This window comes from Panthera uncia, chromosome X (genome assembly GCF_023721935.1).
Source record: "Panthera uncia isolate 11264 chromosome X, Puncia_PCG_1.0, whole genome shotgun sequence".
Classification (NCBI taxonomy): Eukaryota; Metazoa; Chordata; class Mammalia; order Carnivora; family Felidae; genus Panthera; species Panthera uncia.
Window position 1 is genome coordinate 104,223,040 of NC_064817.1, and position 16,365 is coordinate 104,239,404.

The 16,365-nt window shown below is 38.9% G+C and overlaps 1 protein-coding gene across 1 annotated transcript; it reads left to right on the forward strand.

The window, feature by feature from the left end:
• The first annotated feature begins 3,034 nt into the window (after positions 1-3,034).
• On the forward strand, positions 3,035-15,422 carry LOC125931400 (olfactory receptor 13H1-like). The gene is made up of 5 exons (XM_049643296.1): positions 3,035-3,152; positions 4,961-5,147; positions 5,239-5,419; positions 12,005-12,672; positions 15,386-15,422. Exons 1-5 carry the CDS (start codon positions 3,035-3,037, stop codon positions 15,420-15,422), a joined length of 1,191 nt encoding a protein of 396 aa, XP_049499253.1.
• The last annotated feature ends 943 nt before the right edge of the window (positions 15,423-16,365 follow it).

The window sequence follows — 16,365 nt, forward strand, 5'->3', positions numbered from 1 at the left end:
TCTCTCTCTTGCTCTCTCTCTCTCTTTCGCTTAACATAAATAAACTCGAAAAAAAAGTCCTCAATGATGTCCAGTTTTTTGGAGGCAAGAAGCTAAACTCTTCATTGTGACATTTAAGACCTTCAAAGATCTGAACCCAGCCTGCGTGGGTGAACTGACTGTTGCTGATCCCACCGTACAAATGTATTACCATTCCCACAAACCCTTCATTCATTTCCAATCGCTATATAGGATTGATGTGGACTCTGCAAAATGGGTGCCTTTAAAACCAGTGAACTATCCAATCTTAGGAACCCAGCAAGATTATCTCCTCTAATTTAAGCTTTCTTCAACTACTTTTTGTCTCTCAGCATGAAGAGAAAATCCCTTGTTCATTAGGGTCCCGGCACACAACTTTGTATGTGCTGACTTTGTGCATCTCTTATACTGTGTACATGATTGCGCAATGTAGCACTCCTTCCATGTCTTAGAAAGCAGGAGAAACCAGCACTAGGACAAACCCGTGCTGCTGTGTGAACTTCCCCAGACACTCACATAGATATAGGGCCTTCAGAGGGCCATAGAACATTTTGCAACAAAAAGAAGTCCACCTCTAGTCCCCTGTACTTCTCACCCTACTGACTTCAGGGCCTCTCTTTTCCCCCAAGTCCCCACCAGCCCCTTTTACTTCCTGCCCAGGCCTGGTATCACCCCAGTTCTGGGCCTGGACTTGCTGGGGAGATGCAAACCCTTCTTCCCAGGTACCTCTCTAACCCAGTGGCAACTTGGCCTCCTGAAAGATGAGATGCATTTGAGCGGCTTGGCTCCTCAGCATAGCTGATGGTTTCCAACTGCTAAGGACTCTCTGTTCATTTGGAATTGGCCTGAATAGTCTCACGTGGCTAGAAACTAGTCATTGTCACTAAACTCAAGATATCAGAGAAAATACTAACTGGAAATTCTTGTCTTTTTCTTTTTAAAAAATACAGAACCTCTGGGGTGTCTGGGCGGCTCAGTTGGTTAAGCGTCCGACTCTTGGTTTCAGCTCAGGTCATGATCTCGTGGGTTCGTGAGATCAAGCCCCTCGTCAGGCTTTGCACTGACAGCATGGCTGCTGCGTGGGGTTCTCTCTCTCTCTTTCTCTCTCTCTGTCTCTCTCTCTCTCTCCCCCCCCCCACTCATGCTTGCTCATTCTCTCTCAAAATAAATAAATTTTAAAAAATTTAAAATACAGAATCTCTAATAAATAGCACCCTTTCCCCGCCAAGCTGAGAGTCAAATGGAACCAATGCAGACGAGTTGTCTTGTTTTCTGCACCGTTAAGAAATAGGGAATTCAATGTGTATTTACAACGATAGCAAAGTTAAAATAGCTCATACTATGTTGCCAAATGAAGGATAACAGAGATATAAACACTGTCTTTAAAAAGATTCTTTTAGAAGAAAAGTATGAATTGAATCATTTACTGAAGTACTGTTTGAACAGATGGTGTGATTAACAGCTAACATGTAAGCCATCTTGGGAGCTTATGGAAAAGTAAACAAGTGGAGCTAAAAAGAAATCACTTTATTCCCCAAAAGGTTCTTTCATTCATTTTACTAGGAAAATTGGAAAGTCTGTGTTTAGAAGCTCTGTTTCCTTGGGGGTTGTCAGGAGTGAGCAGGGAGGAGAGTCTCTGAGTATGAGCACATTGATGCAGGATTGAGCTCCAAATTTGTCTCCTGAAGGATGAGACGGGTCTGAGCAGCCGAGACCCTCTACACAGCTGACCCTTCCCAACCACGAAAGACACTCTTCATCTCTGCATGTCCTGAAAGGCCTCATGTGCCCGGGTAGAGGAGAAGGGAGTCAGGAGCTGGGAATCAGCTATGTAACAGGCACTCCGCTAGGAACATTCCAAGCACTGTTTCCTCTAAGGCTAGCTCACCATGGCCCCGGGAGTCACACGTTATAAGGCTGATTTTCCCAGTGGGGAAACTGAGGTGGGGAAAGGGGAAGATATCTCCCAGAGCCCGCGTGGTCATGTCCTTTGTGGAGCTGCCCTTGAAACGCTGGCTGTTGACCTTCAGGCCTTAGGAGAGGCAGCTGATTGCAGAGGGAAGAGCACTGACCATGTCTGGAGGCATGGGTGTGAAAGGGTCCTCTGCTAGCTAGTGCCTCAGGGACAGCAGCTGTTGCCTTCTGTGCCCCAGTTTCTCCATGTTTAAAATGTGGGAGTGGCACCACATGGGCTCCAAGGTCCTCGTTCGGGTCTGAAAATTGTATCAGAATTATCAATCCAGCTGGCTTCCCCAGCCCCATCGTTCCTGATCATCGTCAACTGAAATACAGAAAGAGTCCTTACACAGGGGGGCAGCTCTAGCTATGGTGCCACCTACGTAGGCAAATCTCCAAGGAATCGGCTGACCCTTGGCAGAGCTCTGTCTCCACTGCCTTACCTTAGTGTTACCGTATCCACTTAGTGATGGCCCACCACGCGTCGTCCTAGTGTTTTCATCTGACTAATATTTACTGAGTGTGTAGTAATGCTCCAAACACTGTGCTAGGCACTGTGGAAACAACTGGGAGCAAGGACACAGTGTCTTCCTTCCTAAAATTAGGCCCCGTGGGGGAGATACAGAAGCAAACAGATAGGTAAAACACCGAAGGGTAAGTGTGGGCATAAGAAAAGGGAACCAGAGTTCTACCTGAGGAGTCAGACTATGTTACCTTGAGGTAATGATGTTGACATCAGATTAAACTTTTTGTCAACCATCCAGATATTTAGAATCACCCAGGTGACTGCTGCAGATTTGCTTGGCCTATTATCCCGGCACTTGGTAGCACTGAGGTGAAAATGTTGGATTCCCATGCCATTTAAGGCCATGCCAGGAAGGTAATGAAATATTTTGTTTCCAAAGTTCTAGAGACTTAATTAAGGAGGAAAGCAACTTTAGTGTTAGTAGTCTGGAAATAAACTCCTTCTCTTGGGCATGTTCCTGTAAATACTTCTGAACTCTTTCATGTGAATGGCCTTCTAATTGCCTCTCTGGGACCTAATCCTGGAGGCTTCGAAATGGTTTCCCTTTGCAACTTTGAAACCTTTGATACTGTGTTCCCTGGCAGGTGTGATTCCACCTCGTCCCTGACCTTTTCTAATAATTGGACTTTGGGAGTGTTCCTCTCCCCATTTAGTAAAGTTGCTGCTGCTTTTGAGTTACATTTGGAATTAACTTCAGGGCTCTGCTAAATGAAAGGAAAGCATATGTGTTCATATGTGATACTGTTCATTCAGCCCAAGGATTCTTTCATGTCAACAGAAGAAAGAAACTCCTATAACCCCTCAAGTACCTGTCTGCCAGGACACTTACTACTCTGCACCTCACCTTAAAGACAGCTGTGTCAAAATATTACCCCTCATCTCATCACTCAACTGTGAGTTTCTACAAGCAATAACAGTACTTTCGTTGCCCAGAGCCAATGCCTCGTATGTAGGAGATGTTGTTCAATATTTGGCCAAACTCCAAATTTCCAATGTTGCTTTATTGGTTTCTCAGTACTGTTTTATTGTCACATAAAGCCTGCCATAATTCATTCCCAAAGTCAGCCATGGTGCTATCTTACATAGCAATATTGTTTCATTATTTTGACAGGTGCTAAAATTAGCCTCTAAACTTCTTAACTCAGAGTTAATGTTTTCTAAACATTATATTCATCTCCAGTAATTTTCATAACAGCTAACTTCTAGTCTTATGGATCACTTGCTTCTCCTGGAGGAGAAAGGAATGGTATAATCTGTTCTTTAAATTACCATGCTGGACTGCTCATTAGGCTACAGTCGAATTGAGGGCCAACAAGTATAAATAAAGGATTTTAATAATTCCTTATAAGTTTACCAATAATTTATTATTACAGTTATTCCATTTAGTTTCCATGAAAAGCTTTATGTTAACTTGCTTATTGGAAAAAAATCAAATATTCACCATGATTTTCTATGGACTTTATATTGACCATAAGAAACTAAACATACCTGAAATCATAGAGCTAGAAGAGTCCTGAACAATTGTGTAGTGCCACGGGAAAATGCTTGAGTGGGAAAGCAGTTCACATTTTATATAGCTGACATCATGACTATGAAAATAGCATAGGAACAGGGAAAGAGCCCAAATTCTGTTAATGGTCACAACTAAACAGTGGAATTCTCTGTGGTTTTGTTCAGTTACCTATGGTTTTCTATGGCTTCCATGTTTTCTCTACTGATTGGAGAAAATGTTGATTAGGAACAAAAATTGTCCATAGTGAGATCCATTTGCTTTATAGAAGAGGAACCTAAAGTTCAGCATGTTCTAGCAAAACCAGGACAAGAAATTTGGCCTCAGCACTTTTAGACTAAGTTGTTCTTTGAATTAAGATTTGAGGAAGATGTGGATTTATTTATAATTTCCAAGCTCTATTGAGATATTACTGACCTACCACATGGTCTAAATTTATGGTCTGCAATTTGATGATTTTATACACTTATATACTGAAAAATGATTACCACTATAGCATTAGCTAACATCTCCCTCGTGTCACCTAATTACCATTTCTTTTTTGCAGTGGGAACATTTAAGATCTTACTCTATTATCAACTTTCAAATATATACATAGTATTATTAACCATAATCACCACACTGTACATTAGGTCCCCAGAACATATTCACCTTATGAGTGGAAATTTGTACCCTTTGACCAACATATCCCCATTTCCCCCACCCACCACCTCCTAGTAACCATGGTTCTACTTTCTGGTTCTATGAGTTTAATTTTTTTTAGGTTCCACATATAAGTGAGATCATAAAGTATTTGTCTTTTTCTGTCTATTCCTGTAGAATTTCATGTTTTAATTAATCTAAACTTTGGGTGAAATAAGAATTCTGTGCATTTTAAAAAATGTAGCTGTCAATCTAAATTCAAGCGGGACATGAACAATGAATATGCCTACTTGGTTTCCTCCTTTTAGACAAAGCAGTCATTTGGACTGATCATCTTGCAGGGATCCCTCGTCCTACTCCTGAGTTTCTCCTCTCAGTCATGGCTCTTACCAAGTGCCTGTTGCCGGCAGTGCCTTTGGTCACCCAGGGAGTCTCATCACCTCTGCTGCAAGAGGAGATTAGACTGTTTTGGCAAATGGTTGTCAATGTGTCCGGGTATGAGTTGGATTCACTGAAAGGACCTGAACTTTTACATGATGGGTGCTAATTCCTGCTAATTGCCATCACCTCATAATTAAATTGGCAGAAATGTCACTCCAGGGGCAGGGCATATGAAAACCAGCAGGCTTAAAAGCAGCCTTCTAGAGAACTCTGAGATTGGGGAGTGTCAGATCAACAGGCTGTTTCTAGGCCTCAGTTCTTGGAGGGATTCAGAGGACACAGGGTATCACGGAGGAGTGCTGTTAGAAGCAGGACACAAGACCTGTGTATGCATAAGGAACCACTGTTTGCAGTGACCTGTGCTGGGTACAGGAATAACAATGGAATAACATTGGGCTGGGTAGTTCCCAATCAGTATAATGCAAAAAGCAAATGCAAGGTGGTGTGCAGGCTAGAGGACATGATTTCAAGAATAATTAGCATCCCATCTACATCAGCAATTGGCAAACTATAGCATGTGGGTCAAAAGCAGTCCAGTTGCAACAGAGACCTACGGCCCACAAAATCTAAAATATCCTTTACATGACTGATTACAAAAAAAAAGGTAACCAGTCCCTGTTTCAGATCATAAAAGAGAAAGGTTGGAAGAAGTAAACCTGAAAGGAAATCAGGACAAAACAGCAGTTAAGGAGACCCCAACCTATTTCTGAAGCTCAGAAATGGAAGAACTTAACAGAGGAGACAAGGGTGGTGGGGGGAAACTGTGCGCTCGGATTAAAATATACATGGACGAGGATATTTCTATAAAGGTGATTCTGAATCATCTAAAATTGAAGCTGGCAAATTACAGCCCAGCCATCAAACTTGGCCCACTACACGTTCTTTTTAATTGTAGTTTTATTGGAAGACAATAACACCCATTTGTTTATATATTTTCTATGGCTGTAGCATTAGTACAAAAACCTTTTTTTTTATTTTTTTAATATATGAAATTTACTGTCAAATTGGTTTCCATACAACACCCAGTGCTCATCCCAAAAGGTGCCCTCCTCAATACCCATCACCCACCCTGCCCTCCCTCCCACCCCCCATCAACCCTCAGTTTGTTCTCAGTTTTTAACAGTCTCTTATGCTTAGTACAAAAACCTTTAATAACAAGCTAAGACATTTAACTCTTCATTTCTCCTCAAGCCCCCTCCTCTTCTGGTCTTTCCCAAAGGGTAAGCTCTGTGAACCAGCATCGAGGGCTCTTTCTCTCCCTTCTAGGTGTACCTAGTGTTGTTCACCTATTCTAGCCACATTTCCAGTATTATCATTTTTATTGCCAGTAATCTGTAAGAGCAAGTGAGAGAAACTTTATCTTCAAGCAATATTTTGGCCTCATTATTACATGTGATATCCCAAATCATGGGTAACGTAGTAGGGTTGAAATTTTAAGATTTAATTTCTACTCAAATTTCTCCTAACATATTGATTAAGGGATTAATGCTATGTTGCAAGGATGTCTCCAGTGACATGCCAAGGACCCTGTTGTGTTCAACACTTTTATCAAATGACTTTGGTAAAAATCCAGAGGGCAAATGTGCCAATTTTTGGGTGATACAAAAAAAGCAAGAAGTACTTAGGTGAAGTTTTGGATACCAGAATTAGCATTCAAAAGGACCTCAGTGGAAGGGAACTCTGGGCCAAACTGAACAAGATGAAGAACTGGTTAGCAAATGGTAAAGCTGAGCCTTGAGGTTAAAAGAAAACCAGTTGTGCAGTCAGTCACAAGAAGTGATATAATTGTTTTGAGAGTAGTTTCTGTGGAAAAATCAAGGTTTAGGGGCCTTACTTCCTTGCTAAACATACTACTAAAAAAAATAACTGGCCATCCTAGGATCACTTAGTATAAGAATGCTGCCACAGTTTGTAGTTTCTCCATGATGGACACTGGTCAATCCATGATTTCAGAAGGGTTTATGGTTCAAAGGACGACTCTTCAAGAGGACACTGGAAAAAAAAATCAGGAGTAGATCTGGGTTTGTAATTGAAAGGTCTTAGAACAAACTATATCATCTGAATTGAGATAGAAGGACCATGGTTAACTTGGAGAATACATTCTGTGAGGTTGTTATCACTAATGAGTTTCTGCAGTAATCCTAAATCTTACACAGGAATTGAAGAATTTCATGGGACATGAATTAGACTTTCAGTGGTAACATTGAGAAAGTCCAGGACAAACCAGGATGATTGGTCACCCTACACTGAGCTTCGCTACACTTACCTCCTATCCAGCAAATAGTTATACTTGTTTTTGCCTTAGTCTTATTAGCGCTTGCTGTTCCCTCTCCCGTATTCTCTCTTCCCCTAAATTTTCACATAGTTACTTTGTGTCATTTTGGTCCCCACTCAAACATCACTTTCCTCAAAAGCAAATATCCATGATAACAATCTTGTTCCACTGCTCTTTCATATCATCCTCTTTTACTTTCATCTTAACAGTTATTACTATCTGAATTACTTTATTTGTTACTTGTTGTTTTCTGTCTCATCCCCACAGAATAGAAGTTAAATAAGAAGGGAACTCTTGTCTCTTTTGTTCATTGCTACATCCTCAGCAAATAGAACAGAACTGACACACAGTAAGAAATCAATAAATATTTGTTGAATGGATAAACGAATGAATTATTCTGTATGACCATGAAGCCTCGATTGAATCCTCCCATGTACACACCAAAAAGCTCTGAGGGAAAAATACCCACAAGCTAAGTAAAATTCAGTTACCTAGTAAACTTTCAGAGTAGGCCACACAGATCAGTATGCTATAGGGATTGGGTCTAGTAGACTCCGGCTATAAGGCAAGAAAGTTGCTGTCAATTAGGCCTTATGAGATTGCTCGATAAGTATTGTCTACACCCAGAAGAGCTGCGTCTGTGCCACTTGCATGCTCTGTGCTGTGTACTTAACATGAAAAAAGTCTGTTTTCATCTTAAATCTCTTGTGATTATCTGTCTCTGGTCAAACTATCATCAGAGACTTTAAGAAATTTGAAATTAAAAGATTCAGAGAAAATGTATCTATGTCCCCACAGCCAACTTCCCTTTTAGAAACATTGGCCATGGAATTTCTTTCCATTATGGACTCCTAAAGTATATGGTTATTTTCTCCCAAGATTCTGGTCCATTCCATCATAATTAAGTCCATAGCATCATTTCCCCTCAATGCTTCTTTAACCTTCTGAGAAATGAAATTGTCACTAAGGCAAATCCCAAATTTATCAGAGGCTCTGCTTTCAGAGTAATGAGACTTCTATCAGATGCCTGGACAGCTGAAGCCTTCCATTCCTACTGTAGCTTGCCTCTAATGCCAGTTCTGTAATCTTCATTAGGGAAGCATCAACCATGTCCTCTGTGAAATATTTCATGGATGGCACAGCAATTTCTCCCAATTTGTATGCTCCTGCAAATGTTCTCCATCTTATTCTCCTTCATATTTTGCAGATTTCCATCCAGGTTTAATATGTTTTTTTTAATATTTGGGGGTGAGAAAGTCCCTAGAATAGAATCTTGAGGAATGAGTATCTCACATAGGCAGAACCTTACCATCAACCCTCTATGGAAGGAGTGACCCACAAATGCCCAGTAAGAAGTGACTATCTGGCTGAAAGTCCCCTCTCCTGTCGTCTTTCTACAGTCCTGTCAGTCAACACAATATTTTTTTTTTTTTTACCAAGAAATTGACAAGTACAAATTCAGGGGAAAAAAGATATTCAGGGCCAGATGGCCCCAAACAGTATCATTAAATGCAATATAAAAATACCTGAATGGAAGAATCCATTTAGTCAAAGTGACATCAAAAGCTTTTATTTCAGCATTTTTCAAGACTTTCCTCTGTGCAAGGAAATGCCAGAGAAAACAGAGGCAACTCAGATATGGTCACTAAATCCAGGGGCTTACAAACTCCAAAATGTACACTCAGCCTTACTTCCATGATATGGGGTCTAAATTCTTCGAGTTAAAAAAAAAACTAAATAAAAATAAAACTTTACCTAACCTCTGTGATCCCACAATCATACTTGAAAGAGAACTGGATTGACCAACATAGCGTTATCATTTGCAGAACCCGGCAAACGCAAAAGTTATGCAATCATCCTACGTTGTACATCTTGTTCTCCAAAATTCCTCAATATAAATTCTTCATAGCACTACCTGAACATTTAACTTGCTAGCAGAAAAGAAAATAAATTAATGATGAACTGCTCAGAGAGAATGAAGTTTCTCTTTGAGGAAGACTGGCTGTGGTTCCCCAACACCACTATATTCAGTGACCAAAATCACTGCTATATGGAATGGTCACTGAAATTCTCATAAACCAGATTAGGAGGAAAGTGACCATTATTTTAATGAGCTAAATATAGCAGAAACTTCTTCCTCCTTTGCCTTCTCTCTCTATTTGTATTAGACATGGAAAACTCCTAAATCCCAAAAGTGGAAACTATTCTTCAAGACTGAGGTCATGAATTTAAAACCACCACAAGATTATCCAAATTTCCAAGGTTCCTTCTTGCATTTGAATTGTGCCTTCTTTTAACGCTACTTAAATATTTTTGGTCTGTAAGTACACTATACATTTTTGGCAAACACCAATATTTTAAAAAAATATCTAGATGTATTCAGAAAGGACATCTCCTCAATTTATTTTTCTGTGGCTTGGAACAAAGTAACAGAATTTTGGACACTTCAAGAAGAAATTTCATTTTCATATTTGTGCAGGCAAAGAAAAATTGCATGTCATGAACTGGCATGAACTATATTATTATTATGTATGCTAGACAATGAATTTCTTTATTGTTTTTTGGACACCAACCTTTCATGGTAGCCTCATTACAAGACTTCTCTGTGTAAATAAAAGAAAAATACATTTAACAAGTAGAAATAAATGTGCATGATTCACCAGCACAGTTAACTCAAGATTTTCCAGCCTTATAACCACAACTGATAGGAAGATTTATTACCACAGCTGCTTGTATTAAACTTCTTTTCCTCGCAGTTGAAGGAATCAAATTTCTTCTTGGAGATTAGTCATTTGTGGGGGTGTTGCCAACTGCAAAATGCTTCTGTTATGAATGAGGTGCACTTCTCTGTTGCTGTCCTCCAGCCCTAAGTCAGTGAGTAATTTTCATCTTTTTATGTGTCTTTTCCCGCCTACCATCAGGAACAAATTTTAATGACTTACACAAACTTTCTTTCGTTGTTACTCAAACCTAAAACTTCAGATGGTATTGTTTCTAATAATGTGATAATATCGCAAGTAAAGGTGGGATGAAATGACATTTTGGCACATGTTTACAAGGATGAAATTCAAGCAGAAGGAAAGGTCTACATGGGATGTGAAAGTGGGAACGGAGCTAACGTATCTCATGTAGCTAATAATTGTGCCTGGCACTGTGCTAGGTTCTCTATAGACATAATCTTATCTAATTCTTAGAACAATCCTGCAAGAAACCAGGTGATATTCCCACTAAATATATAAGGAAACTGACTTTCTCAAGATTGTGCAGCTTATTAGTGGCTGAACCACAATTTAGGCTTAGATTCCACTGACTCCCTCACTTTCTTTCTGTATTTTGACATTCTGCTTTTTGGGTATGAAGAATTACCCAATTATATGCAGCACTAATACAACAATACGATATGGAGAGATTTGATTCTGTGTCTAAATAAGAAAATCCTACAGCCAAAATAGATTTCAATGGGTCATCTGTTTCACTCCCTACTGAAATCTCACAAAACTGACAAGGCTCTGTCTTTTCCTTCCTTCCTCCCTCCCTCCCTCCCTCTCTCAGTTCCTTTCTTTCTTTCTTGTTCTTTCTTTCTTTCTTTCTTTCTTTCTTTCTTTCTTTCTTTCACACTTCTGGAAACATGCATTCCAAAATTTGACTTATCTCTCTTCAAAATTTCCAGTAACGATTGTCTTCATAAAATCCTTTTATCTAATACAATCTTCCCATCACCCTTTAAGCTCTTGTTTGTATTATACGGAGATGGTAGTATCTGAACATAGTAAGCTTCTGTCATTGAAGATATATGTCAGAACAATTGAACAAAGAGTGATGTTTTAGTAAATCCACAAGTTGCTTCATTTATTTCATGTCATTTTGGCTGGTGTTGTTTTTCCATTGACTTGAGTGATTTCTTTAGCTACATATACACTTTCTAATTTACCATCCATATGTGGTTTTAATATGACATGTAAGAAGCAAAAAAAAAAAAGAGTTGAAAAGCAAATAAGCATTTCAAGCATTCACAATTATATCATTGAGCTTAAAGTTAAAAATTATTTGTTAATCAGTGAGCCAACTTAAATAGAGCTGTCTATAAATGTGCATTTTTGGTGGGGAGATGTAGATACTTGCCTCTTTTTTTTGGTCAAGAATAAAGTCAGTCATCTAGCTATGACCCTTTATGAGAGAAATAATTCTGTTTAACTCAATGTTAATGACGGTCTTACTTGATCAAGTGTAAGTACCTCTAATGGGGATCTAACACAGTCCAAACAACTTAACCTCACAAGGTTCCATAAGATAGGAAAACGAAGAGAACCTGTATTTTCATCATTGGATACTTGAGCAGCTGAGTCTAACTCAGTAAAACAAATGACACATAACAATTAATCTGAAGTCTAGAGCATGAACTCTAACAGGCTACTGAGATGCTATTCCTCTTATTTCCTAATATAGGTTACATTACATTTTCACTTTCCCAGTACTTGAGATGACTAAATGGGCAGTCTAAAGACAGACAATGCCTCTGAGGTGACTGAATTCATCCTCGTTAAATTTTTCCAATAACCTCAAACCCAGGCTCCCTTGTTGGGACTGCTGTTTTTCTACCTGGTCACAATGTTTGGGAATAACTTTATTGTTGTAGTGTGATGGGATTCTCAACTTCATATCCCCATGTATTTTTTTCCTCAGTAATTTATCCTTCCTTGATATCTGTTACTCCACCAGCTGGGAACCATATGTCTTGGCCCAATGCTTCAGGGACTTCCCCATTATTTTCTATACCAGCTGTTATGCCCAGATGACCACATCCCTCTTTCCAGGGATGACAGAATGTCTCTTCCATGCTGTCATGGTTTATGACAGGTTTGTTGCAATCTCCAATCCCCTGCATTACACCACCATTATGAATAATGAAGTTTGCGTACAGTTGGCCTTGGGAACCTGGGCAAGTGCATTCTTAGTAGCAGTCTTACCATTCATTGCAATTCCTGTTTGTTATTATGGACAGAATGCCATCAGCCATTTTACCTGTGAGATCCAGGCCTCGCTGAAGCTCATCTGCTCAGACACTCCTGTCAGTCTGATTCTGGGTCTGGTTATCAGTGTGTTCATATTGACCTTGCCTTTCACTATCATCCTTATTTCCTACTTCCACATTGTGGTTATTGTGCTGAGGATCCATTCTGTAGAGGCCAGCCTCAAATCTTTCTTCACCTGTGGACCTTATCTAACTGTGGTCAACATATTTAATGGTATAGCCATCTACATGTACCTGAAACCTCAAAGAAATCTCAGGAAGAGGACAAATTCGTCTCAATATTTTTTTAAAAATTTTTTTAACGTTTATTTATTTTTGAGACAGAGAGAGACAGAGCATGAACGGGGGAGGGTCAGAGAGAGGGAGACACAGAATCTGAAACAGGCTCCAGGCTCTGAGCTGTCCGCACAGAGCCCGACGCGGGGCTCGAACTCAGGGACCGCGACTTCTCAATATTTTATGGAGCAGTTAGTCCCATGTTAATTCCCCTCACTTACACCCTAAGAAACAAGGGTGTAAGAGGTACACTGAGGAAGTTAGCCAAAGGAAATGAAAAATCCTAATGGCTCTCTTTAAATCTCTTCAATGTGCAGGAAAAACAATGAGAACTCAGTCTGTAAAATTTCAATTTTTTTTTTTAAAACAAACAGGGGCAACTGGGTGGCTCAGTTGGTTGAGCGTCCAACTTCGGCTCAGGTCATGATCTCGCAGTCCATGAGTTCGAACCCCGCATTGGGCTCTGTGCTGACAGCTCAGAGCCTGGAGCCTGCTCGGGATTCTGCATCTCCTTCTCTCTCTGCCCCTCCCCCACTCGCGTTGTGTGTGTGTGTGTCTCTCTCTCCCTCCCTCTCTCTTTCATTCAAACATAAATAAAGATAAAAAAAAATGTTTAAACAAACAACAATAAAAATCTTACTGAACATTCTACTAGGTCCCTACTAGACACACTCATTAACAAGTTTACCATAAATGGTAACATTTTGTCAAGTCACATTGTGACCTAAAGCCATGAATGTGCCCAAAATAGCTCAGAGAGAGAATAATAGTAAGAGATAGGTAAAGGTGGATGCTACAGCTGTAGTAGTCTATCAGGGACAGGTTCTTTTCTGAGGTATAAAGAGCCAGTTTTTTGTGACCAACCATCTTTGTACTTGCCACACAAGGATAAAATTCATATATAGCACACTGATTATACAACCATTGTATATTTTATAGGTGTCTACCCCAATTTGAACCTAATGGACAAATAATCCCTTAATTCCCACATTTAGGTGATAACTTCTCATAGCAAGAAGTATCTTTTGTATGTATAAAGCACTTTATCGCTTAAAAAGTGTTTTTAAATAAATTATTCTAATTTATACTTATAATTTCTTGTTTTAAAATAGTTTGCATGATTTAAAAAATGCATATATTAATAATTATTATACTGAGATTATAAAAATATTAATATTGTACAGAATTTTTAATAAATTAATAACTATGAGCAATGGGCTCTGTTAAATGCCTGTCTGCTTGAAATATCTAGAGTAACTTCCCTTTTCACAAGTGAATATTGAATAATACAGTTTATAAGTTAAACTAGACTAAAAGAAATCCCATTTCTTCCTTACTATTGCAAATTATCAAAATTTACTAGAATGGGATTTCTAATGACATTGAAAAGAGGTGGTAAAGAGGTGAGGTATGTTTCAACAGTTGAAAAAAATAGGAATTTTGAATTTAGGCTTAAGTCTAGGCTCTGAGTTTACAACTAGGAGACTTTTGGTAAGTTTAGTAACATCTCTAAGACTTAGTTCCCTTATTTATGCAATAAAGAGAATAGTACTTTTCATATGGTTGGTGAAATGATTACACACCTGTGTGGTTCAGTCAGTTGAACATCCTACTCTTGATTTCAGTTCATGTCACGATCCCAGGGTTGTAGGATCAAGCCGTGTTAGGCTGTTGCTGAGCATGGAGCCTACTTAAGATTCTTCCCCTGTTTCTCCCTCTGCCCCTCTCACCACCCCCGACTTGTGTTCACTCTCTAAAATAAATTTTTTTAAAAAGTGCTGCTAACAGTACATAGATTTTTTTTTCTTTTTACTGTTGTCTTTCTGTCTGTCTCTGTCTCTTTTCCCTCTCCTGATTTGTCATGGTGGTTTTATTTTCTACATAATCCTATTCTAAGTAAAGAAAAAATAAAATGTTTAATTATTAGCATCAAAAAAAAAAATAGTTTGCATGTTATACATATTAATAAATCTTTTCTCAATGAACATTGCTTCTACAAATATTAAATTTCTATCATATAAATCTCTTACAAAAATGTCTAAACTGAAATTGTTATTCTTTTGCCTTCTCCTATTTCTCTGCCTTCTCTTCCATGATGTGCCTTAGCGACCCTCTGGTCATTTCTACTCCCACTTCTCATACACATTCATGAGCTTTAGCATTTCTGTTCTACCCAAGCATCTTCAAGTCCAAGATTGTGATTATTTTTCTTTCTTCCCCATTTAATAAGATGCCATATGCACTTTCTATTATTGGCAATTAACATGTATTGTTCACTTTGTATTATGGTAATTTGTTGATTCTTTTTCTCATCTTAACTTTGACTCTGGAATTTTTCTGTCATAGCACATTGAGGAGGTGGTTATGTCTTGTTTCTAAAATTTTCTTTCTTCCCACACTCTTTTCTTAGGTAGATGGTTATCTGGTCACATTATTTTCTACCCTTAGCCTTTCTCTTTACTTTCTGAAGGTTGATCATTGTGGGGTGTGTGTGTGTGTGTGTGTGTGTGTGTGTGTGTGTAATTGATAACCTATACAAAAATTTTAGAATGGTTCCTGGCATATAGTAAGCATTCAATAAGTTGCTATTTTTTGAATAGCAAATTTTTTATAGGTTGCTAAGATATTATTGTGATTTTCTGAAAGTTTCCAAACACTCCTACTGTTTATTTTCCCAAGTCAATCTCCTTTATACATTCTCCACTCCAGAGTGTACGACGAGAAGCCTCAGAACCCCATTTGCTAGTTTTAGAAACACAGTTATATCATATTTCTCTTTGGCTCTTGCTTTTATGGCTTTACTTTTAATCTGTTTAACTCCTATTCCAGTTCCTCTGACCTATGCTTGATATATTTTAAGTAGAGACAGCCCCAAACTTAGGAATGAGTTATGTTCAAAAGTTAACTCATAAGTCATCAGCTTGGAACTCAGAGCACGTTTTCCCCACAGAGACAGAGTAGCTACATTCCAAAGGCAGCTCACCAACACCTATTTAGGTCACCATTCTATCACTAATAATACTAAAAGCCCTGGGAACATTTTTAAAGTGTGTTTATTGGAAGATAGGTTTTGAGTCCACATTTGGATTCTAAAAACACAGGCACTGTTCGATGGTATTACTACTTCAAAAAAAAAAAAAAGTCTTCCATGAGGATTAGTGCAACCACCCTCATGCCCTGATGAGTGTATGGGGAAATATCTACAAGATGTAAGAGTGGGGCTGAGGGAGCTTCTCTAGAGACTACAAAAGTAATAACTTTCTTCTATGTATGGGTCATGCACAATTCAGAGGGCTACTAGTCCTCCCTTCATTTCTCTTTATGTTATCACTGGTATTGGATGGCTTGCTAACACAATGCCTGGGGCTATTCATTTTACAAACATTTACTAAATGGCTACTGTATGTTAGGGATACAAATCCAGGTAAGTTATTCGCTGCCTTTGAGAGATTCATAATGGAGTTGGGGAGTAAATAAGCACAGTGGAGTGCTGTCGATACTGTGATCCATATTTGTACAGGTTACAAAGTCGAGTTCTAAATAGACAATCAGGAAATATTTAATAGAGGAGATGACACCTTTAGTAGAGTCTTGAGAGAGATGTAGCTTGCCAGTTGGATAAGGGAGGACAATTATGGACGCAACATGAACAAGTACTGAGGTACAAAACCCAGCTTGGTGTACTTCCA

Coding starts and splice junctions, on each gene's coding strand:
- LOC125931400 (XM_049643296.1), top strand. CDS start 3,035: ATGGTTTCCCTTTGCAACTTTGAAACCTTTGATACTGTGTTCCCTGGC. Junction 3,153..4,960: donor AGTGTTCCTCTCCCCATTTA/GTAAAGTTGCTG, acceptor TCCTCCTTTTAG/ACAAAGCAGTCATTTGGACT. Junction 5,420..12,004: donor AAGCAGGACACAAGACCTGT/GTATGCATAAGG, acceptor TTATTGTTGTAG/TGTGATGGGATTCTCAACTT.